The following is a 25547-nucleotide window of genomic DNA, read 5'->3' on the forward strand; positions in this document are numbered from 1 at the left end:
GAAAAGATTGTATAGTGGAAAGAGGAAGTACCTAGATTTAGCTAAGGAAAGGTGCACAACTGGTGGTACGACTCCCTTCGTCCCAAAAATATAAGTCATTCTCCGATTCAAAATTTGTCAAAAAACAAGTTATTATACTCAATTTGGAATGTGTACATGCGCATGTGGACAGGCGGCAGTCAATTAGCACCAAATATGGTTAATAAATAGGGGCAATCGAGGTTATTTTACCTCCTTATTAATCTGTCCAAAAATTCCTAGGATGACTTGTTTTTTGGGACGGAGAAAGTATGTTTGTAAAAATGGTCTCGGACAACTTGCATGTCTATGATGTATATATTGTGGAGAGATAGAAAAGTCCTTTTAGAGCTCTCACACAATGATTTAGCATATATCCTTACAATTTGAAGGAATTCCTGGGGATCACCCTGTTTGAGAAGCGTCCATCCGTTAGATGTCTTTACATCCAATGAAGTACTGAATCAGGCAATCAAGAAGCCCTTTCCTTGAAGTTATTGAAATTTCAGCCATATTTTTACAGAACAGTGACGTTCTAATCTGTTTGCCAAGCTTGTTCCCGTCTGTAAAAACATTCTCACAAGGTTGTAGTTTCAACGATGTCAGAATTGTTTGGTTGTGAACTGACTACTGGCAGACTGAAGAACAACATTATTGACAGTTCACCTCTACTATAGTCTCTGCACGTTGATGGCTCTTTCCAACTGGAGGGGTGAACGCTTGCAAGCATTTGGATCTCGTCTAAATATACATAAAATTTGCCATTCAAAAATAAAGTTAAGCATCAATCATTAATGTTTTAGCCGACCTCACAACCGACCTGAAACTGAAAGGCTATACATTTTTTAAATAATTTTCTGAAAACAAATCATTGACAGAGGAGTCCGAGTCACTTAAGGAGGAGAAAGGATGGACTAATTTGAAGTCTCTTCGCACACGATTTCGATTCCTGTTGTTACTGCCGAAGATCCACGCGTTCCCAACCCAAGCGATGGCCTCCTCCTCCGGCAGCTGCTGCCTCCGCCGCTGCATGGAACCTCCGCCAGCGGCGAGGGACTGGGCGGGGCTGCCGCGCGACGTCCTGTGCATCGTCTTCCTCAAGCTGGGCATCCGGGAGATCATGCGCGGCGCCGAGTTCGCGTGCACGGCGTGGCGCCGCGTCGCGCTCAAGGAGCCCGCGCTGTGGCGCCGCATCTACATGCCCACGATCTGGAGGTACTCCAAGACATGGCGCCGCCCTGGACCGCGCCGCCGGCCAGTGCGTCGCCTTCACCGGACCCTGCGACAACCACTCCCTGCTCGACCTCGCCGAAAGGTATTCATCGTGTTCTTCGTTCTTGTTACCTTCTACTCTGAAATCTGAATGGATTGGAGAACTTGCAAGCTCCAATCCAGATCTGTTGTTTCATTACATGAACTACTATAGGTGTATTGTTCTGACTCGAAGGTGTGTGTTCCTGCAGAGCACCGTCTTTGAAAAGCCTCGATCTCTTCGACTTTGTTGCGTGCAATGAAGTGTTGGACGAAGCCCTCAAGCAGCTCCCTCTCCTAGAAGATCTTGAAATTTCACCGGCGCATCGCAGCTCCGACGACTCCAGAAGGCTGTTCCTTCCAGTTTGCCAAGCTTGTCCCCGTCTCAAGAAACTCGTGCTCGGGCGCCAGAAGGTTTTTGCCCATGACTACTCTGACGACGGCGTGGATGATGGTGACCAGCAGCAGAGTCATCGAGAGCGGTGGTCATGGGATTGCATATTTCGTCCCGCTGTCGAGAAACAAGCACTTGAAACTCCAGTTATGTCCGAGCTACGCTCCTTACAACTGTTTGACTGTGAACTCAATACTGCTGGACTGTACCAAATCCTAGATGTGTGCCCTCTACTGGAATCTCTCCACGTTACAGGGCCTTCCGTTCATGGCGAGATGGAAAAGAAGCTAAGGGAGATATGTGCTGGACTGGGGAAAGGGAGTCTTCCTAGTCATGAGGCAGCAGATGATGAAGGTTCAGATGATTACTGTAATTCACAGGAGTATGATGACTGGAACTAAAGAGTATTATGCCTACTGATCTTCTAGGGATCTTTAGAGTTGCAACAACGGAAATAAAGGTGCATTGCTATAATGACATTGTGTAACGGGGTCCTTTGCGGACTTGGGGCATCAATGTCACATTTTATTGAATTTCAAGGCACCTACAAGTTTTACATATGTATCTATGATCTGTCTAATTTGACTCTGCTCAACTGATGTTCTTGGCACTAGTTTATTGTGCATCACACAGAGATGACTGTCTTAAAAGACACAGGCTGCCGTCGAGATCTTTTTTTTTCCTTATACATTTATGTGTCATGTACTCAGGTCAACTCACAACTTTATGAATTCTACCAAGTGTGGAATAGTGATGAAATGACTAGCTATCTTTGCTGAAAGCAATATTAATAGTCCATCCCTTAACATTGGTCGCAGTGATGATGTCAACGTGGATGGCATACGACAATAGCATCAGGGCTTGTTTATGGACACGACGAAGACCAAGACGGCCAGCGAATGGCGTTCAGCATGAACTCCTCTCCGCAGCACCACCGGCCTCGTCTTGTTGGGCGGCATCTTCACCGGCTTGTTTATAGAATGCTTGATTTTACTGAACATATTTTCTGGATAAATTCAGATGTTGCCTGGCTGATATAGGGATTAGAATTATATTTCTGAAATTTTTTGAACAAATCAAGATACTGGAATATGTCTACAAATTCTGAGCATTGATGCACTGTAGTCTTTTATTTCTTCGATCGATTTCACAATATTTTGGTTCTTGTCAGACAGGCAACATACCAACTGACAACGAAAATAAGCATCAAACCGTTGTGCACACAGCAATATGTCTCCTTGGGTTCTTCCATGGGCTGCCAAACCTGAGGTCGTAGTCGTCCATGGAGTCACACGGTAGCCACAGCGTCTTTCACCCTAGTAGCACCCTAACGGAAGTATCATGAACTAAAGATATTGTCCGGATCTCCTGGGCTCCATAGCTCAACCTCAGGGCTGCCTGTGGCTCCATCTCAGGGCTTCCAAACCTGAGGTCGTAGTCGTGCATGGAGTCATGCGGTAGCCTCAGCATCCACACCCTAGCACACTTGGCACGCATCTCATCGTCCATCTCGACGTTGAAGCAGTGGTGGATGTCGAGGGACTCGAGGCCAGCGCAGCCACCGAGGATGGCCGCGAGGCTGGCATTGCTGAGGCTGTTGCCGAAGATCTGCAGCGACCGGAGGCTGCACATCCCGGTGATCCCCATGGCACGCCGCCGGACCGCCAGTCGAAGCAGTACCTGCTCAGCCGGAGGCGGTTCAGGAGCGGGCAAGCCTCGGCGGCGGCCGCGCAGGTCTCGGCGAGGTTGATGAGGCCATGGTTGGTGGCGGCGCCGGAGTAGAGTGAAAGCTCGAGATCCTAAGCACGGGGAGCTCCCGTATCCCTCCGTGGAAGAAAAGGAGGAAACATGGTGCCTATCTTGACTCACCACGGTTGCACGTTTATATATGGTGAAAATCACCGAGAGTTTTACAAGGATACAATCATGATCACCCAGGACTCGGTTTGCTTTATAATTCGTATTACACAAGGTTTATCTCCAAGCAACCGAGTCTATCTCTAAGATCACAATTGTCACACACGTGCACGAGTTTATCTCCAACACTCTAACGCACGGCACATTACCTTATTACAACCATGATTCTAACATCCCTCCCTCAATCTAAACTTCTCTACTTCTTGAGATTTAGATTGTGCTTAAAATCTTCAAACTCCCCAGTTGTCAAGGCTTTAGTGAAACCATCTGCAATGTGATCATGAGTAGATACTAACTGGACATGTAATTGTTTCTTAGTAACCCTCTCACGTACAAAATGAAAATCAATTTCAATGTGCTTTGCACGAGCATGAAAGACTAGATTTGCTGAAAGATATGTAGCTCCCAAGTTATCACACTATAATATGGGCGGCTGTGTTAATTTTACTCCAAGCTCAAGCAGCAAAGATTCCAACCAAATCAGCTCCGCAGTAGCATTAGCTATAGATTTATATTCTGCTTCAATACTAGATCTTGAAACTATAGCTTGCTTTCTAGCACTCCAAGACACTAGATTAGGACCAAAGAATATTGCAAACCCTCCGGTAGATTTTCTATCATCAACACTACCAGCCCAATCAGCATCAGAAAATGCACTCAAAGTTGTCGAATTTGCCTTCCTCGTATGCAACCCAACATCCAAAGTGCGTCATAGAAGAAATTGAAACATGAAGAGTGGCGCACTATCATGCTGTATGTATTGACCAACCTATCCGAGGTGGAGCCGTACATACTATAAGTTCTCAACAAACTTGTTTGTTCTCAATTAGTCACTATTCTGTGTCCAACTTGCATATTTCTCGTTGGTACAGGAATTCCATCGTAACTTCTGGCGTAAATCAAGGGAACCTACCCCGCACGAAGCGGAGACTCTTCTCAAAGAGGGTGCGGGAAATGGAATGCCCGATTTCATTTCATGGTTCAAACATAAGGTACAGTCAAATTTAGCTTGTACTTAAATTGATATTACAAGTTGCTCGTACATACAACATAATATAATGAACCACCCTACTTCAACTTGTAGGGCTAAACCGATGCGTCTATGAATATCAAGTTGAGATAGGTTGCTGATGGCTATGCCTATAGGGTCAGATTGTTTACCGGTTATGACGTAAATGGATATCGCTTTCACACAACAAGCCATGAGCAGAGTCGGCCCAATCGAAGAACGACAAATACCGGAGTTTTTACGCCAGGCTTTGATGGTGTCGAGTACTACGGAAGAATTGAAGAAATATACGAACTAACTTTTCATGGTTGCAAAGTTCTTAATCCAGTCATATTCAAATGCCATTGGTTTGATGCATCAGTCATGAGATGGGCCCCTAATCTTGGGTTAGTCGAAATTCGGCAATCATCCGTCTTACAAAGAGATGATGTCTATATTGTGGCTCAACAGGCCACACAAGTTTATTATTTGCCATACCCGTGCCAAACCGACGATCGTCTTAAGGGTTGGTATGTTGTGTACAAGGTATCGCCACATGGTAAACTACCTGTACCAAACAATGAAGATTACAACATTGACCCCAACACATATGATGGAGATTTTTTCAAGAAGATGGGCTCGACGGGATTTTTGAGATTGACTTAACCGACGCTTTCGGAATGGAAGTAGACAATGAAAGGGTTGCTGACGATGACGCTGGAGAGGACGTTCATAATATGAAGGAGTTAGAATTACTTCAGTGGTTACAGTTAGGACAGGACATTGATGATGACACTCCTCCTTCGGAGCACGGGAATGATTTTATTGACACGCGTGACAGTGATGATGAGACTTATGATCCAGCTAATCTTGATCATGATGATTATTTCTAAGACATGTATGGGCCGTACTAATTTATTTATTATTTGTCATACCATGTTATTTTTTAAGTATGTTTAGTTTATTTTGCACATCTTCCTAATTATGTTTTGTTTATCTGTGCTGATTGGTTTACTCTTTGTAAATGTAGGTGATTGAACAATGGTGGGCGGTACGAGGAAGATTGCAGCGCTTTACAAAAAATTAAAAGCTGCAGCTTCAGGGTCAGACGCATTGAGAGGTCGAGGGAGGCGTCGAGGGAGGGGTGGAGGCAGGGGTGACGCACAGGTACAGGAAACGGAGGGGGCACATGTCCTGGCTAGAGGCAGGGGTCGAGGCAGGGGTCGAGGAAAGGGTAAAGGGGTGAGGCCCCCGTTGCCTGTACCTTCGGCCCGGTCATCGTCGGAGGAGGAGGTACCTTCCGCGCACGCCTCTAGTGACGAGGCGGAGGTATAGGAGGAGCAGGAGTAGGAGCGGGAGCAGGAGCAGGAGCAGGAGCAGGAGAGGGAGGAAGGGGAGGAGGCAGGGGATTCGCAGTTCAAGATCTGGTTGCGAGGTCCCTCATCCCTCCCGAGGCGACCGATCCCTCTTCATTTACGCCAACTGATTCCACCCACTAGGGCAAAGTAAGTTCCTTTACATATTCTCAGTACTTTTGATATGTTAAAATTTACAATAGAAACTAATAATTTATATTAATCACTTGTGTAGGAGTTGGATTAAGCTCAATGGGGGTGGCCACAACCGCAAGGTCAATGGCATTATTGGTCTTTTGTGTAGGCTACACTTCCCTGGTCTAGTGGTCTTCGCTGGACAGGAGGAGCCGGCCTACACGTGGGACCACTACGTCGCCGCCGCCGACGTCGGTGATCGTGACCACAGGATATTTGCGAACAAGGCGGAGCGGGTGAAGGCCGAGCTGTGGGTAAGTATTCGCCGCACTACATTGCTTAATACATCAGCTTCACTAGACGTTCTTGAAATAATAATTGTATGCAACATGTCTATACACAGGACTTTTATAGATGCCAGGAGGGATTCGAGGCTAGGGCTGCCTCGATCACTGAACAAGCCGGCAAGAAGCTCGTTAAGGACATGCACTACGAGGCACGGGTTCAGGCCATCATTGACTTCTATGCTAAATACAGAAGGATGAGGGTCAAAAAAGAAGAGGTTAGGACAATGAACCTGACCAAGGAAGAATTCATGGCGGTACGTACAAAAAGTTAATATTTACTATTTTTGAGATTAATTACGCTTAATTTCTGTTGTTATATGTCACACACTTGATGATGTAGGTGCCTCCGTGGTGGTGCTGATCCTATACCCGGTGCTGGGAACAAATGGTGGACGTGTGGTTGCAGCCCGGGTGGTTGGAGAACCACATTGCTTGCCGGGAGCGGCATCTGCAGATGCCATATGCATCACACCATCAAGGCAGCCTGAGCCGCAGCCTGAGCCTTGATGAATACAAGGAAAAATGGGAACGCGAATTCATTTCTTTATTCTCACACATAATACTGCATATTTTGTAATCCTTTTGCATTTTTGCCGCAGACGTCATCACATGATGGCCAGGAGTGCTCTCGGTCAAGGCATGGGTTATGTTCAAAAAGGGCAAGGCCACGGCAAACATCGACTTCAACCCGGAGGACCCGCCCGAGGTGTACAGCCATCCAAGCATCCACAGCCGCATCACCGAGTACACATCAATGGCAAGGGAGGTTCATGGGACATTTGATCTGAGCTCTCAGGATATTGATGCAGAAATTGTGATGAGGGTGGGAGGAGGCAAGAAGCATGGCTGGTATTGGATTGGAGATAGCGTGATCGACACTGCCAGTACTCCCACTCTCTCCAATATCCGAGCAAGGAGCACGGACTCGAGCCCCACGATACGGGCACGGACTACCACTACACAGTTACAGATGCAGGCTCTACAGGTTATTCCTGTTTGTTCAATTTTTCGTTGATTTTTACGTACCTTTTGCTTTGCAATAAGACATTGGGATTAAATATTGTAGGCCCAGGTGGAGGTAGAACGGAAGCGACGGGAGGACCTAGAGGCGAGGATCGAGGCGGATTGGCAGCTAGAAAGGCAGAGGACGGAGTCGATGTCCAGTACATGCAGAGTGTTTTTCACAGTTTAGGTCAAACTCCACCACCTATGCCACCGAACCTATTCCCGCCACCTCCACCTCCTATAGCTACTCCTGTGAGTCACTCTCAACCTTACAGTCAATCTAGAGTTAAACTAGAAACTACAGGCACTAGAAACTTAAACTAGAAAAGTGACTAATGCAATCTCTTTAACTTTGTGCAGAATCAGTCGGCGGCGTCCAATGCAGAATCATCCCGGGGGCAGTGGCCACCTGCACATCCTCCTCAGTGACTTGTTATTTGTGTGCTTGTGATGCAAACTTGTGAATTACTTAATGTTATTTGTGTGCTTGTGATGCCTGTGGTGCAATTTATATGCCTGTGCTTCTGTGGTTGTTTTTTGAGAGGGGTCCTTTATACGTAACATTTCTATTTTGCAGGAGGTGAATGGACACTTTGCCGAGTGTTGAGGCTATTTTTTGTTACTGTTTGACGACTTTGCCGAGTGCATCGTCACAACACTCGGCAAAGGTGTCATAAAAATCTGGCGAAAGGGGCTTGTTTGCCGAGTGCCAAGGGGCAGGTACTCGGCAAACAATGGATCTTCGCCAAGTGTCACTGACAAAACACTCGGCAAACGCGTCATAAAAATCTAGCGGAAGGGGCTTGTTTGCCGAGTGCCACGAGGCAGGCACTCGACAAACCATGGATCTTCGCCGAGTGCCAGTCAAAAATACACTCGGCAAACGTTAAATTTTCGCCGAGTGTCTTCCGTCTGGCACTCGGCAAAGGCGCCGTTTCCGTGACAGTCCGTTATCGCCTTTGTGCCGAGTGTTTTATTTTGTTGAGTGTTTTCCAGCACTCGGCAAAGCGTTTGCCGAGTGCCCAACATTCGACACTCGGCAAATACACTGTTTGCCGAGGGAAAGTTTGCCGAGTCCAGTTCGCCGAGTGTTACACTCGGCAAACTCTTTGCTGAGTGTATTTGGGCCTTCGTCGAGTGCCTGGGGCACTCGGCAAAAGTACTATTTCCGGTAGTGTCTCAAGATTTACGACTTTCCCGATTTTCACAGATGGACCCATGTTTTTTTTTGTTTTTGCATAACGTCTTTATGCTAGTTATTACAACTTCATGGGATTTTAACTTATCACATATACCCCCAATCTTAGGTACCGCAATGGATCAATACCCAATTCCCTTGCCAAAGTCACCTGTGGGATTGGTCTCAGCTCCCACTAGACCCTCTTTCCTCAATCTTCATGAAGCTGGGGGCCATTGAGATCCTGATGAGCGCAGGTCTTGTGTGCCGCTCATGGTTGGCGGCTGCAAGGACACCCGAACTATGGCGCTTTGTGGACATGACATGCCACAAATCGGTCTTCTTGAAGAACGTAGGTACCATGTGTGCCATGGCAAAAGTGGCTATAGATCGCTCCGGTAGACGTATGGAGTCATTCTGGGCTCAGCAATTTGTTACTAGGTGAACTCTTGGATTACATTGCCAGCAGGTATGGTTCTTTGCCATGCTAAATGTCAATTCCAGCATTGAACCTGTTTTGGGGCTTTAAGCATTTAAATTTTGCTGGATTATCAGTTTTTAGTGATGTGATATTTTCAATGTATAACCCCACTTGGTAATTTACCATTTGCAATCATTGACACGCCTACTGCTTCTAACCCCACTTGGTGAATTACTCCTCGTTTTTTCAACTTTGTGATTTTGCCTTCAATTATTCACAAGTCAATGCGATTTCGCTCCTAGTCAATGGTCAAAATAAGGGTAAATACACGAAGACCAAGGGCAAAATCACAATGACTTGTGAATAATTGACGGTAAAATCACAAAGTTAAAAAAATGAGGGTAAAAATACAATTGCACTTCAGAGTCGTAGGGGTAAGATCACAAAAAAACCTTAATTCTATAACCTGATTAATAGCAGGCCACAAATTCGTTAAATTCACATAATCATGATATATAATGTTTAGGCATTGGCTTAACTCTGCTGGTATTTGGTATTGCCCAGTTCATTCCCTTGTCCTTTTTTGTGCTTATGCATGCAGGGCCAATATTCTTTGTAGGGCATTCGACTCATCGCATGCTTATACATTTCGGATACGTCACTGGTTATTAAGGTTGCAGAAAAATGCCCGCTTTTGGAGGAGATAGAGTGCTCATATCATGCACGGCCAGCAGAGTTTTACGGATATGTTGGCAATGTGCGCCCCCAGCTGAGGCGCCTAAGAATCCATGTCGAGAAGGGGTATGATTCTGATGAGATCGAGCGTGAGATGGAGGAGGAACGTCGCCAGCAATTGGGTTCCGATGAAGAAGACGAAGACGAGGAATCTGAGGAGGAATCTTTCGAATCTTGGGAGGCGAGGAAAAATAAGGATGCCTTTGCCATCGCAGAGAGCTTGCACGAGCTCCGGCTTCTTCAGATGGCAGGCAACAGCCTGACAAACAAAGGGCTCTACGCCATCCTCGACGGCTGCCCCCACCTCGAGTGCCTCGACATCTCCAGCTGCTCCAATCTCCATGTGGACAACAAACTCCGAGCTCGATGTGCAAGGCTCAAACACGTCTGGTTACCCGGACAGCTGAATAGGGTTCGCTGCCCTGATCTTCATGTCATCAGAGAGCACGAGGGTGAAGACTACAGCAACATTGTGCGGAGCCTTACAGAAGACGAGGATATGCATCTGTGCGCTGAGGGGAGACGGATGATGGTTCATACGGCGGCAACTACTGGCAGGACTACTCCTCATCAACCCCGTCGTCCCCTGACGAGTCCTCCGGCCCTGATGAATTGAACAAACTGACCTGTGATGACACTAGGTTCTATACTGACATCCATGAGTACTATTCTCTGTGATCATCCATGCGTCTTGTTTGAACTTTGTACCATCATGGTGTGTGCTTTTTTTTAGTTTGTGTCGTGATGTGTGGTCTCTTAAGTTGTGTTATGGTTTGTCCTTTTAAATTGCTTAAGTTGCTATCATATTGGTCCCGTTTGTTTCCGCTTATAAGCGGCTTATCGGTGGAAATAAGCGAGAATTCCGATTCCCGCCAAATGCTTGGCTTATTTCCACCTATTCTCGTTTACGTGGTAAGCCACTTCAGAGATTTGAACTACGAGAAGAAAAAGCGAGAAGCGAGAAAATCTTCGCTTAGTATAGATTATAATTCAAGTATGGCTAGAAGAAACGTATCTAAACAGGGTTTTACATCTCGCCTTGTATGTCCCACTTTGGAAAGTTGGATTCTTTATTCGGTTGCTGTGAAATTGAACAGATTTACATGTGCACAGGTCACAAGCTTTGTATCACTTGATGGCCCATTAACATTCTGTTTTGGGCCTTTTGGACTTGTGCCTGTTCATGGAAACATGTAAGCAATTGTTGTCCCCCCTCGTCGGCCTTCAAGAACAAAACACAGGTTTTGTAAGAGTTCACTGACAGTGACAGATAACAATCACGATTCTCCTTTTCCAAGAGACCAAGACTCAAACAACATCCTGGCCAATCTTTGTAAAGTTTTAGTGGTAAAAAAAATTAAATCCCGTAGGTGTAGTTGCCTAAAAATATGTAGCTTTATTACAGTAAAATTCTGAGCAGCAATTCATTGATTAATATATCATGTGTTACAAAATTTTCATCATAAGACTTTTTTTAATATAAATCTAATATCATTTCATTGAAACGTAATTCATTTTTTATTACTAGAGATCCATTCTATATAAATGATTTACTTATATTTTTTTGTGACTCCTTTGTTAATACGTGCCAGGTGGATTTTTCATTAATATTTGAGTACTAGAGATCATTCTATACAAGTGATTTACTTTTTTTATGGCTCCTTTATTAATACTAGCACAAATGCTCCTGCGTTGCTACAATAAAATATTAATTTTACTATATTCACCAACATGAACATTAGATATATTTTTAGAGTTATGTATTCATCTTGTAGCTATGGATGTTTTGTCCATTTGATACACATTGTTAGCAACGAGAAAATAATAGAGAGTTATGGTTTAAAATAAATCTTTAAAATAAAATATACCTGATATTGATAAAACAGGTTAAGAATTCATTGATTAATCTTGTGAAATATATAGCTGTAAATCACAATTACACCTCAAAACAGGGTTGAGAATGCAAATACCCCAAACTATTGTTTTACCCGATACTAATGTTGTTTCGAGCAACGCAGCACTAGCTGTATTTTTGGAAAGATAAAAACAATGAACAGTCTTGCATAATCTCTTCGTGCTGTGAATATACCAACAAATCCACATATAAGGGTCATCTCTTCTATTATTTTCCATTGCAAACTTGCCGGGACGGTGGCCGGCCTTTGGCAATTTCTCGAGAACATGTGCAATCCTTTGGACACTTGAAACCAGCATCCAGCTCAGGTCCTGTTTGTTTCAGCTTCTCGGATCAGCTTTAGGTCCTGTTTGTTTCAGCTTCTCGGATCAGCTTTTCGACTTCTGGCAGTCAAAAACTGGAAAGCTGAAACAAACAGTCCAGCTGTTTAGCTAGCTTTCGGAAAGCTGGACACCTAGCTTCTGAGGAAATAAACTGAAAGTTGGAAAGTTGGCTAAGAGGAATTTTTCCTGACTTTTGATGTGCTGAGAAGATAAAAATTTATTACAAAAACCAATAGCAAAATCTCAGCAATCAAAAAGCCAGCTTTCAGAAAGGTAGCTTTCCAGCAAAAAGCCCAAAAGGAGAAGCTTAAACAAAGGCCTTAGTTCTGGGTTTAAGCCATTTATTTAGGCCATGTTTGGTTCCTTTAGTCCATGGACTAAAGTAGCTGTTTGGTTCATTGGACTAAAGTGGACTAAAGTACTTCAATGTTGTTGAACAAAGACCCTTTTACCGTTATTCCCAACCCACCCCTGCGCTGCCTCCTCCTAGCACCAAGCACTGCCCATCTCCTCCGGCACCTTCCTCCTACCACCCCTCCACTACCACCCTCCACGCTGCTGGCCTCCCTTCCTCCCTCTCCCTGTTCTCCGTGCGCTGCCCCTCTGCGTGCCGCTCGCCATTCCTCCACGCCGCCTCCCATCATCCTTCCACGCCGGCCTCCCTCCCTCGCCGGCACCTCCTTTACCTCTTCCCAACTGACCTCTCCCTCACCTCGCCAATCCTGCTCGAAAAGCTGCGAGGCGAAGGCATGCGAGGCGGCGTGGGAGGGGTAGAAGATGGCGGCACAGGAGAGGCAGGTGTAGAGGCGGGGAAGTGGGACGGGTCACGGTGGCACAAGGGGAGCAATGCAGGAGCTCGCGCTTGAGCGGGCGCACGCGGAGGCAACGACGGAGGAAGCGCAGCGGGTGCGAGGCAAGGCGGCGGCGTGGATGAGGTGGACATCAGGGAGGGGAGGGGACCGGACTGGTGCGGAGTAGGAGGGTGCGGGGAGGGGGGCAGGGGACGACATCAAACGAGGGGTAGGGATGTCCCCAACCCAAATTAGTTCACTCCACTTTAGTCAAGTGTTTGGCTGTTTAGTCCAAGATTTTAGTTCAAAAGGTTTTAGTTCATAGGAACCAAGTCCTAACTTATGGTTTCCATAGGTAGTCTTTAACCATGTCAACAAAATTTACTCTCGAAACTATCACTCCAACCAATGTTTAACAAAAAGAGGTAAGTGCTCAACTCCCCGGTCCCACCTACCAGCCAGTGCTACAAGAACCTTCGAGTTACCCCTACGCGGCCCTACCTCCCGGTCCCATCGGATACGCTGGTTCGTCTTCTCCGCCTGGTGCCCTCCCCTGATTCGGCGGTACCTGCTCGTGCCCGTCGCCGCGTCTTCCGAGGTAACCCCCCGAACGATCACCAGCCGACCACCGTCATCCTTCATCCCTACTCATAGATTTTTTCCTCAACTGTTTCTCTTCGCTCCGGGGCCAGGGTTTTTTATTTCGCTGGGGTAGAGGCCGGCGCTTCTCCGTTCAATTTCTTGGCGGCGGCGGGTGGGTGGTTTCTTGCGTGTCCTTTTGTTCGATTCCTTTCCCCTTTTGGCCGATTTCGCGGCCCCTTTTGTTTGATTGCGACGTAGCTAGGGCTTGCCGGCTGGGGTTTTGCGGCCTGTCGAGATTGGGGGCTCTTCTTGGCGCCGGTTCCTGACTGCGACAGATTGAACAGCGGTAAATAAAACTGCGCGCGTCGGGCGGTTGTGTTCGTAGTACTAGTGTATTGTCCTAATAAGATTGTACTAATAAACTACCGCTACTCTCCTTATGTTCATCGAGGAGAGTCCATTGCATACACTATCGCTGAAATTACAAAATGTGATCACGCTGGGCAATAACGCCTCGGCAGACTGCCTCTGTGGCCGGATCGGAGCTAGATCAAATGGAAGCCAGCGGCCACGAGCTTCCTATTTTGACGCATGGTTGATTGGGTGATCGAGTAGGCGAAGGGTTTAGGGTACTGTAGGTATTTTACTATTTACCTATTTATTATACTTAATATATATATAATAACCGAGTAGAAAAGGTCAAAAGGGTAAATCCACATCGTACCCCTACTTCTTCCCGTTGGAAGAAGCTTCGACGTCTCACGGCGGCGGCGGTGGCCCACCTGCACAAGGAGCACAATCCCCTTGGCTCTCAAGGATTGCCTGGAGAACCCGCGACCATCTCACGGTTAATTACTGGCCACCCTAACCGCATTCTGGAATTAGTATCAATCTGGGATGTATGTTTCATCTTCTTCTTTCTTTGGGAGAAAGGCACGATGCAAAAGCTTTGATTTGGTTCTTCACTTGTATTGTTCCGATAGATCTGTTAGGAAAATTTAAAAAATTAGCATTGTTTCATCTTTTTTTTTTGAAACCTTATTGTTTCATCTTTATGATTGGAAGAAAATAATAACTCCATCGTACGTTGTTTCTACTTGTTTCTACTTGTTCTTATTGTTTCATCTTATCGTACGTTGTTTCTAATAGGTTGATTTTCCAGTGAACTTAGATCATGATTTTTTTCTTAACTCATAACTCATGGTTGTGATTCTGCAGGTACAAGCATAAGGATCGGAGGAGAAATCACAGGAACAACAACAGTTGGAACAAAAATAAGAGTGTGCGCTGAGGTGGTCACACATGGGAAACAAGTCCCATAGTTCAACAGCACCTGTCAAGCATAGCAGGCATAAACGGCTCATAAACGACACCTAATTCGCCGCCAGAGTATGCAAGGCTGTGACACCGGCCATCTGCGAATTCTACGCCCAAGGCAGTGCAAGCATGTCACTTGAGGACTTGTACAGGTGATCAATCACCTCTCCCAAGATTCTCTCTTTCCTTCTGTCTTCCCAGTTGATATAACTGATGAATGTCTATTGAGTCGACAGGGATGTTTACAATATGGTCCTGCATAGGAAGGGCGAAGAGCTCTACTCGGTGACGGAGACCGCCATGGCCTCGGAAGTGCAGAGCCTCTACAGGCCTCTGGACGACACTGCTCCGGAGGAAGATGATACCTTGTTCTTGCAGGAGCTTCCTTGCCATCCCACCTACACACCACATCTGACTATATAAGGGATCAAATCCTTTTATACTAACTCGCGGGGGACCCTTTGGAACACCAACCGGGATAAAAGACCCCCTTTTATCCCGGTTGGTATTACAAACCGGGATAATGTGCATTTACGTATAGGAGTTGTTTGAAACCATAGATGCATGACTTAGTTCCTTTGATCTGAATACTAGTCTGTTGGGTCAAGGGTCTCAAGGATTTACTTCTGCCCCAGCCACACGTGGGGTACCCTTATATCCCGGTTGGAAACACCAACTGGGATAAAAGACCCCCTTTTATCCCGGTTAGTGTTACTAACCGGAACTACAAAGGTTCCAGAAAAATAAAAAATTATGCCAGCCCGTGCTGGACGCCCGCCCATGCCGGCTTGCCCGCGGCCACACGCCTGCGCCGACTGCCCGTGGCCGCCCGCCGCCTGCTTCGCCTGGAAGAAAGAGAGGAGGAGCAGGGAAATAAGGAAGAAGAGAAAGAGTGCCTGCGCGAGATAAGGGTGGGCAGAGAATAAGGTCGAGAGAGAGAGGGGGGACAGCCCCGATTGGTGAAGCGATGCATTCTTTAGTCCCGGTTGGTAATTCCAACTGGGACTAATGGGGATCTTTAGTCCCGGCTGGTGTTTTCAACCGGGACTAAACATCTCACCAGATTCCCCCATCCCACTAGCCGTTAGAACCGGGACTAAAGGGTCTCTTTAGTCCCAGTTGATATTACCAACCGGGACTAAAGCTCCCGTCGTCGGTGGCCGTCAGTGGTGGCCACTTGACCCAGGACTAAAGGCTCTTTAGTCCCGAGTGTCGGGACTAAAAACGCTGGATGGAAGGTCTCTTCTCTACCAATGATATGTGAGTCAAGTGGGGGTTGTAGCTCTGATTCGTCTACATATAATTTAGGGCTCCAAAAAGTACGCGGGGTAGCACATGCAATATCGTGTCATATGTATCTTTCTGAATCCAGGATAAGCACATTGTTCATTATTCATCCTCTACCCATTAACTGGCAAAGGTACCAGAAGTTCCATTAATGACTATCTAGTGCTGCTACACTTTATTAGATCACATGGTTTGTCTGTCAACCTGAGTTAAGAGCACATAATGCTAGGTTGAAGTTCTGAGCAAATTACCATATGTTTCCCAGATCTGATTAACCACTTATTATAATTCAGAATACAAGTTGTTTAGGACGTTGACACTGTCTACTGCTAGGTAATGTTTTGAGAAAAAAATCTGTGCCACCATGATGATTATGATATCCCATCTGAGTTAGGAATATCCCAATTTAATGCAACAAGGGGAGTATGTGGTCTCCAATATTTGCAGCTCAATGTATAGACCGATTGCAACTTGAACCATTGGCTAGTTGCAACTACACGGTCGAATTTATTGCACTGAGATATTAATGCGGGGGGTTATATGAAAAATGTTTTGAGGAACTGTGCCTAGCTACTTGCACCGTAGATCTCCGATCCGACGGCCCATGGTGGGAGTTTTCAGGATTCCACCTACGAGATGGTTTGCACTGCATATTTACCCCATATAAAGTATTCAACAAACATGAGTGCAGCATACCAGGGCCATGTGATACCATGTTACCTTCTATGGACTAGGGTAGCTCCATCTATAAATATAACCCCCACTAGTAGAAAACTGAGTATTAGTCCCGGTTGGAAGGGTGCAAATCTCTCGAAAAACTATCCGGGATAAAGTAATCGAGACAAAAGGAGGGTGTCTTTTATCCCGCGTAACACCAACCGGGACTAAATGGGTCGCCACACCAGGCGTGGTAAAGGCCCCCTTTTATCCTGGTTAGTAATACCAACCCACACGCGCAAGTCACAGGTCACGCGATTTTCACACGAAATATGCGCATGCGCGATTCGTGAGATTCGAACCCACGACCTCAAGCCTCGCGCGTAGGTTCCTAGCCATCCCACCTACACACCACATCTGACTATATAGGGGATCCAATCCTTTTATACTAACTCACGGGGGACCCTTTTATCATGGTTGGAAACACCAATCGGGATAAAAGACCCCCTTTTATCCCGGTTGGTATTTCAACCCGGGATAAAAGGGTCTCAAGGATTTACTTCTGCCGCAGCCACATGTGGGGGACCCTTTTATCCCGGTTGGTGTTACTAACCGGGACTACAAAGGTTCCAGAAAAATAAAAAATCGGGCCAGCCTGTGCCGACCGCCCGCCCACGCCGGCTTGCCCGCGGCCACACGCCCGCGCCGGCCGGCCGTGGCCGCCCGCCCGCCTGCTTCGCCTAGAAGAAAATGGAGAGGAGGAGCAAAGAAATAAGGAAGAAGAGAAAGACTGCGTGCACGAGATAAGGGAGGGGAGAGAATAAGGTGGAGAGAGGGAGAACGGGGGGGGGAGGAGGCCCCGATTGGTGAAGCGATGTATTCTTTAGTCCTAGTTGGTAATTCCAACCGGGAATAATAGGGGCCTTTAGTCCCGGCTGGTGTTTTCAACCGGGACTAAACGCCTCACCAGATTCCCCCATCCCACTAGCCATTACAACCGGGACTAAAGGGTCTCTTTAGTTCCAGTTGATATTACCAACCGGGACTAAGGGTCCCATCGTCGGTGGCCGTTAGTGGTGGCCACTTGACCCAAGACTAAAGGCCCTTTAGTCCCGGGTCCAAAGACGATTGGGACTAAAAACGCTGGATGGAAGGTCTCTTCTCTACCAATGATATTTGAGTCAAGTGGGGGTTGTTGCTCTGATTCGTCTACATATGATTTAGGGCTCCAAGAAGTACGCGGGGTAGCGCATGCAATATCGTGTCATATGTATCTTTCTGAATCCAGGATAAGCACATTGTTAATTATTCATCCTCTACCCATTAACTGGCAAAGGTACCAGAAGTTCCATTAATGACTATCTAGTGCTGCTACACTTTATTAGATCACATGGTTTGTCTGTCAACCTGAGTTAAGAGCACATAATGCTAGGTTGAAGTTCTGAGCAAAGTACCATATGTTTCCCAGATCTGATTAACCACTTATTATAATTCAGAATACAAGTTGTTTAGGACGTTGACACTGTCTACTGCTAGGTAATGTTTTGAGAAAAAAATCTGTGCCGCCATGATGATTATGATAATGATATTTATGTATAGCAGACGTATTACGGAGCATCTATAGTAATAATTATTTTGTATTCTCATTCTTCCGAAGAAAATTACATTAATGGTCAAAGTGACGGAAATTTTACTGCCATGAATCCTAAAACCTACGTTACTTTTATTAATTGGGAGTGGTAATTTATTAAAACTAAACAGGCTGATAATGACTTTCGAAACTACAACAAAGGATTCCAACTGGCCTACATAGTATATTGCCAGCATCATGTAAGCTATGTGTCCCTTGTTTCTTTGATTCCAATTGACCTTGGAGTTGCAAATACTGTTGACTAGCTACTCCCATCTGAGTTAGGAATATCCCAATTTAATGCAACAAGGGGAGTATGTGGTTTACAATATTTGCAGCTCAATGTATCGACCGATTGCAACTTGAACCATTGGCTAGTTGCAACTACATGGTCGAATTTATTGCACTGAGATATTAATGTGGGGATGTAGGTGGCGTACAGTATAAGGCGGGGGGTTATATGAAAAATGTTCTGAGGAACTATGCCTAGCTACTTGCACCGTAGATCTCCGATCCGACGGCCCATGGTGGGAGTTTTCAGGATTCCACCTACCAGATGGTTTGCACTGCATATTTACCCCATATAAAGTATTCAACAAACATGAGTGTAGCATACGAGGGCCATGTGATACCATGTTACCTTCTATGGACTAGGGTAGCTCCATCTATAAATATAACCCCCACTAGTAGAAAACTGAGTATTAGTCCCGGTTGGAAGGGTGCAAATCTCTCGAAAAACTATCCGGGATAAAGTAATCGAGACAAAGGGGGGTGTCTTTTATCCCACGTAACACCAACCGGGACTAAATGGGTCGCCACGCCAGGCGTGGTAAAGGCCCCCTTATATCCTGGTTAGTAATACCAACCCACACGCGCAAGTCACAGGTCACGAGATTTTCACACGAAATATGCGCGTGCGCGGTTTGTGAGATTCGAACCCACGACCTCAAGCCTCGCGCGTAGCTTCCTAGCCATCCCACCTACACACCACATCTGACTATATAGGGGATCCAATCCTTTTATACTAACTCACGGGGGACCCTTTTATCCTGGTTGGAAACACCAATCGGGATAAAAGACCCCCTTTTATCCTGGTTGGTATTTCAACCCGGGATAAAAGGGTCTCAAGGATTTACTTCTGCCGCAGCCACATGTGGGGGACCCTTTTATCCCGGTTGGTGTTACTAACCGGGACTACAAAGGTTCCAGAAAAATAAAAAATCGGGCCAGCCTGTGCCGACCGCCCGCCCACGCCGGCTTGCCCGCGGCCACACGCCCGCGCCGGCTGCCCGTGACCGCCTGCCCGCCTGCTTCGCCTAGTGCGCGAGATAAGGGAGGGGAGAGAATAAGGTGGAGAGAGAGAGAAGGGGGGAGGCCCCGATTGGTGAAGCGAGGTATTCTTTAGTTCTGGTTGGTAATTCCAACCAGGACTAATAGGGGCGTTTAGTCCCGGCTGGTGTTTTCAACCGGGACTAAACGCCTCACTAGATTCCCCCATCCCACTAGCCATTACAACCGGGACTAAAGGGTCTCTTTAGTCCCAGTTGATATTACCAACCGGGACTAAAGGTCCCATCGTCGGTGGCCGTCAATGGTGGCCACTTGACCCAAGACTAAAGGCCCTTTAGTCCCGGGTCCAAAGACGATTGGGACTAAAAACGCTGGATGGAAGGTCTCTTCTCTACCAATGATATTTGAGTCAAGTGGGGGTTGTTGCTCTGATTCGTCTACATATAATTTAGGGCTCCAAGAAGTAGCGGGGTAGCACATGCAATATCGTGTCATATGCATCTTTCTGAATCCAGGATAAGCACATTGTTAATTATTCATCCTCTACCCATTAACTGGCAAAGGTACCAGAAGTTCCATTAATGACTATGTAGTGCTGCTACACTTTACTAGATCACATGGTTTGTCTGTCAACCTGAGTTAAGAAGCACATAATGCTAGGTTGAAGTTCGGAGCAAAGTACCATATGTATCCCAGATCTGATTAACCACTTATTATAATTCAGAATACAAGTTGTTTAGGACGTTGACACTGTCTACTGCTAGATACATCTATGGACTAGGGTAGCTCCATCTATAAATAAAACCCCCCTCACACTACAAATACGATAAGGGAGTAAGGAAATAGATACCCTACGATCCTAGCTAGCCATGGCCTCCTATTATGCAATAGCCGTGCTTTCATTATTATGCAATGGCCTCTGCAGTACGCGCGCTGGATGACAAGAAGCTGCAAACCACCCTATACATAAAACAGACACCTGCCACGGACCAAAGGGCTGTGGGAACTGATACAATCGTCATTAATTGGGTCATAAAGGATGGGCCTGCTGGGAATACCATCGGGCATGCAGAGGGCCTCACGACCCATGCCAACCCAGCCCAGAATTTCTGGGTAACCATAATGGATTTGGTGTTCGAGAGTGGAAGGTAAAGAATCCTTTTTTGGCTACAAAATTGCTTGTGTTGTGGTATTTACACAAGTGTATGTTTATCATATTACGTGGCTTTCTTCAAAAAGATGTTTTGGGGTTTTAAACATAGCTTGGACAACTATTTTTTAATTTTGTTCTAAAAATATAAAACATATGATACTATCAATGCAATTTTAATACGATTCTAAACGGACATATACCATCTCCATTTTTTTGAACTAGGTACTTTAAAAGTTTTGTATGGACAAAGTTTTCAATCTTTTACTGGGACCTTGTCCCAAACTCTGTTTTGGACTAGAACTTGGCGATGCAACTGTCAAGCCCTACACTGCTACTCCTGACCTTTTAAATTATGCATGCATATTCTGATTCTGTCAACAAAATAGCCTCGCTGGATCAACACTTAAGGTGATGGGCCTTCATGGGGGGAAGATTAATGGACCAGGCCAGTGGAGTGTTATGGGGGGTACAGGAGACCTTACAATGGCACGAGGTATTATAAATTACAAAATAATCCAAGAAGACGGTGCCAGCAGGACCTTTGAAATATGCATATTTGCATACTACACTTCAAAGGAAACCATTCCGGTAAGTGCCAGATACATTTTTATCTGTTGCTAGTATTGAAATTTTCTCTTTATATTTTGGATAAAATTAAATAGGACAGCAAACATCTATACATACCTTACCACTGCAGTGTACATAGAAGTAGTTTTAGTGAATAGATGAATTCATCTCCATGAATGTGAATATGTGATGGAAACAATACTCACAAATGATGAATGACCACATTCATAAATTTTATGCAGATTCCGGGTGGTATTGGCATTTTCCCTTGAGACATTGCACTTCGGACATAGATTGAGACCATCCTTCGCATGTTTGTGTGTGTTGAGACGAGATGACTACTAGATCTACGATCTATTTTATGCTTCATCCTAAATAAATTATCCGCCTATGTATTGTGACTTACCAACCACTCAGTTGTATTCTAGAGAGCATTGCATGCAATTCTTCATACCTTTTTATGTCATGTTCTCCTCGTCACAAAAGATCCTATCATCAATAAATGTGCCATTTTTTTGTGAAAAGATGTTTTAGTAATATTTTTCTGGGCATTCTCTTCATGGTTCGAGAATTTTGTGTGACTCAAACATCTAGCAACTGTAGCCTTGCTATGTTGTGAAGGAATAATACCACCAGAAAAAATCACTTTTATTTCCCGTACCAGGGCTGCGAGTGTGGCAGTGATACCCAATGTACCACACCCGGTTCTAAAACACATGTAGCAATACTAGTCTTCGGTGGTCGTTCATAACTGGCAGTACAGTTGCCATAGTGAAGGCATCATTTTCCGGCAAGCTACAAGTTACGCAACTCTAAAAATGGATGGTCTAGCCTAGTCATGCATTGTCCTAGGAAACGGGTAGCAAAGGGGTTCCCGACCGGTAGTAAACGTTGTTTCTCCAGTAGTACCTATATGCACCCAAATACAGACACAACAGGAAAAAGCTACTAAGGCCATTCTTAATTTAATATAAATAGACTGCTCTTAAATTTCATAACTCTCGCCAATAGTTACCTTGGTGATGACGCCAGAATGGCTGGCATGTACTTCAAATGATTCTAGTATTACTTAGAAATTTAGCTTGAAAGCACATGGAATAACATTGTACAATTTAACTAGGTCTATTCCAGGGTTATGAATTTATTTCCACAATTAAGCAATAATTGCAACATTGTATCACGGATTAACAAGAAAACACTAGGGTAAACATTGGGGTAGGAAGATAATAACCTCTATACGCAAGACTATACCATGCCAAGGGTAATATGGAGATATTACTATCTTGGATTGAGATCTAAATTAACAAAATTATGGAAATACGGGGCACTATGGGGGGCAAAACATATGAAAACTCAATATCAACGTGCTTTGTAAACGTTTGTGGAGATTTCAAAGAGTGGATTGGATTTGGCAAGAGATAATTAGAGCTAAATACCTTCGGGAGTTTACCTTCAAATCAGTGAAGCACAGGTGGAACCTTCAAGGGAGAAGTGTAAAGACTAATTGCGTGGGGTATACCCTCTTCTAGAATGGTATTTTCCGGTACGAGACTCCTTTATGTGATGGATTTCCAATGCTATATGCCTTGTGTTGGCAATAGGAAGTTAGTGTGTGCAAATAGTATCGCAAATCATAGGAAGTCCCTGCCGATTTGAGAATCCTATTGTTCGTTCGTACCTTGTACAGGTAACAGAAGAGAATTCTAACCATGGATTGTATATGGAGTTAGAAAAATTACTATAATCCTCAGTGCTTCCACTTTTAGGGTTTAGACCTCATGGTTTTGCAATGATCGACTAGCATCTTTCGATAGAGAATGCCCAGTTCCTTCTTTCTTATCTGACCCACCTAAACATATTGCAGGTGCAAGTCTAGTTACAGGGACAAATAAGACATTTTAACTTGTTGACGTTCGCAATGGCATTCTCTTTCATATGGCAAGTTGACTCGAAGGTACCATTTTCTATCGAAGTCAGTAGGGAAGACCCATTTAGTTATCTACGACAGGGAGTGAAAACTAGGCCTGCTGGATCCTACTCAGCTGCTGTAACTACTACTCAAGAGCCCCTTTCACCAGAAGTAGCATTTTCTGCTGAGTGTATTCCAAGGCTAATCCAATCCACATTGACCAAGACCATGGGTTGTTTCCGTAAGGGGGTGATCTGCCATCTTGAAAATATAGTGCTAGAAAAGACCGAGCTGGAGGAAATGGCTGGGGCAGGAGGAAGAAGATGTCTGATTTATAGGAGGGAAGTTAGTACCGGGTGGAGGCTCCACCCGGTACTAAAGGTTGCCAATTACTGGGTGAAGCCTCCACCCGGTACTAAAGGTCCTCAGGCACATTAGTACTGGTTGGAGGCTTCAACTGGTACTAATGCGTAACCTTTAGTATCGATGAAGCCTGCACCCGGTACTAAAGGGGATCACGGGGCGCTACTGGGGAACTAGTCGTTAGTGCCGGTACTAATACTCGGGTCAGAAACCAACCGGTACTAAGCCTCGGGATGCATGCTGAGCCTAGGGATCCACACGCGTAATTATGAAGCAATAATTACAAGGATTCAAGTTGACTCTGGAGAAAGATCTGCCAGCGATATGTGAGCAATTACACGTTGGATCACATGTTTGGTACTGTTTACATTGAGTCATAACCTATATTTTTTCTCTCCGATCTGATCAAGTGTAATCATTTATGAATCAATAACTCTTGAGAAATAATAACCATCATAAACAATTATGAAGCAAAAATAACCAAGGATTTGAGTTGACTGAGGAGAAAGAGCCGCCGACAATATGTGTGGAATTACACGTTGGATCACATGTTTGGTACAGTTTACAAGAGTAAAGAAACAAACCATCGAGTCATAATAAATTATAATTTGCCCCTTTGATCCGATCAAGTAATCACTTACTCCCTCCGTCCTAATAAATCGTAGGTCGTTTTGGCACTTCTATAATCATAACTTTTGCTATGCAAGCAAAAGTTATGATCCTAGAAATGCCAAGGTGCATAGCAAAAGTTATGATCCTACAAATGCCAAAACGACCTATAATTTGGGACGGAGGGAGTAGGAAGCAATAACATGATACCTGAATTATGAAAGATTTGCATTTGACTTTACCAAAATCTCTTCCAGCAATATGTGAGTCAAGTGGGGGTTGTTGCTCTGATTCGTCTACATATAATTTAGGGCTCCACTAAGTACGCAGTGTAGCACATGCATGCAACATCGTCTCACATGTATCTTTCTGGATCCAGTACTAAAGGTCCTCAGGCACATTAGTACTGGTTGGAGGCTTCAACTGGTACTAATGCGTAACCTTTAGTACCGATGAAGCCTGCACCCGGTACTAAAGGGGATCACGGGGCGCTACTGGGGAACTAGCCGTTAGTGCCGGTACTAATACTCGGGTCAAAAACCAACCGGTACTAAGCCTCGGGATGCATGCTGAGCCTAGGGATCCACACGCGTAATTATGAAGCAATAATTACAAGGATTCAAGTTGACTCTGGAGAAAGATCTGCCAGCGATATGTGAGCAATTACACGTTGGATCACATGTTTGGTACTGTTTACATTGAGTCATAACCTATATTTTTTCTCTCCGATCTGATACAGTGTAATCATTTATGAATCAATAACTCTTGAGAAATAATAACCATCATAAACAATTATGAAGCAAAAATAACCAAGGATTTGAGTTGACTGAGGAGAAAGAGCCGCCGACAATATGTGTGGAATTACACGTTGGATCACATGTTTGGTACAGTTTACAAGAGTAAAGAAACAAACCATCGAGTCATAATAAATTATAATTTGCCCCTTTGATCCGATCAAGTAATCACTTACTCCCTCCGTCCTAATAAATCGTAGGTCATTTTGGCACTTCTATAATCATAACTTTTGCTATGCAAGCAAAAGTTATGATCCTAGAAATGCCAAGGTGCATAGCAAAAGTTATTATCCTACAAATGCCAAAACGACCTATAATTTGGGACGGAGGGAGTAGGAAGCAATAACATGATACCTGAATTATGAAAGATTTGCATTTGACTTTACCAAAATCTCTTCCAGCAATATGTGAGTCAAGTGGGGGTTGTTGCTCTGATTCGTCTACATATAATTTAGGGCTCCACTAAGTACGCAGTGTAGCACATGCATGCAACATCGTCTCACATGTATCTTTCTGGATCCAGTACTAAAGGTCCTCAGGCACATTAGTACTGGTTGGAGGCTTCGACTGGTACTAATGCGTAACCTTTAGTACCGATGAAGCCTGCACCCGGTACT

The 25547-nt window shown here is 45.0% G+C and overlaps 1 protein-coding gene and 2 pseudogenes across 1 annotated transcript; all 3 read left to right on the forward strand.

The window, feature by feature from the left end:
- Positions 1–433: 433 nt before the first annotated feature.
- Positions 434–2221, forward strand: LOC117862063 (uncharacterized). Its single transcript, XM_034745578.2, has 2 exons — positions 434–1333; positions 1482–2221. Exons 1-2 carry the CDS (start codon positions 1010–1012, stop codon positions 1530–1532), a joined length of 375 nt encoding a protein of 124 aa, XP_034601469.1. The 5' UTR covers positions 434–1009; the 3' UTR covers positions 1533–2221.
- A 6504-nt stretch (positions 2222–8725) lies between these two features.
- Positions 8726–10359, forward strand: LOC117860750 (putative F-box/LRR-repeat protein 22; annotated as a pseudogene).
- A 10045-nt stretch (positions 10360–20404) lies between these two features.
- On the forward strand, positions 20405–21779 carry LOC117860353 (uncharacterized; annotated as a pseudogene).
- Positions 21780–25547: the final 3768 nt, after the last annotated feature.

Source organism: Setaria viridis, chromosome 6 (assembly GCF_005286985.2).
Source record: "Setaria viridis chromosome 6, Setaria_viridis_v4.0, whole genome shotgun sequence".
NCBI classification, from domain to species: domain Eukaryota; kingdom Viridiplantae; phylum Streptophyta; class Magnoliopsida; order Poales; family Poaceae; genus Setaria; species Setaria viridis.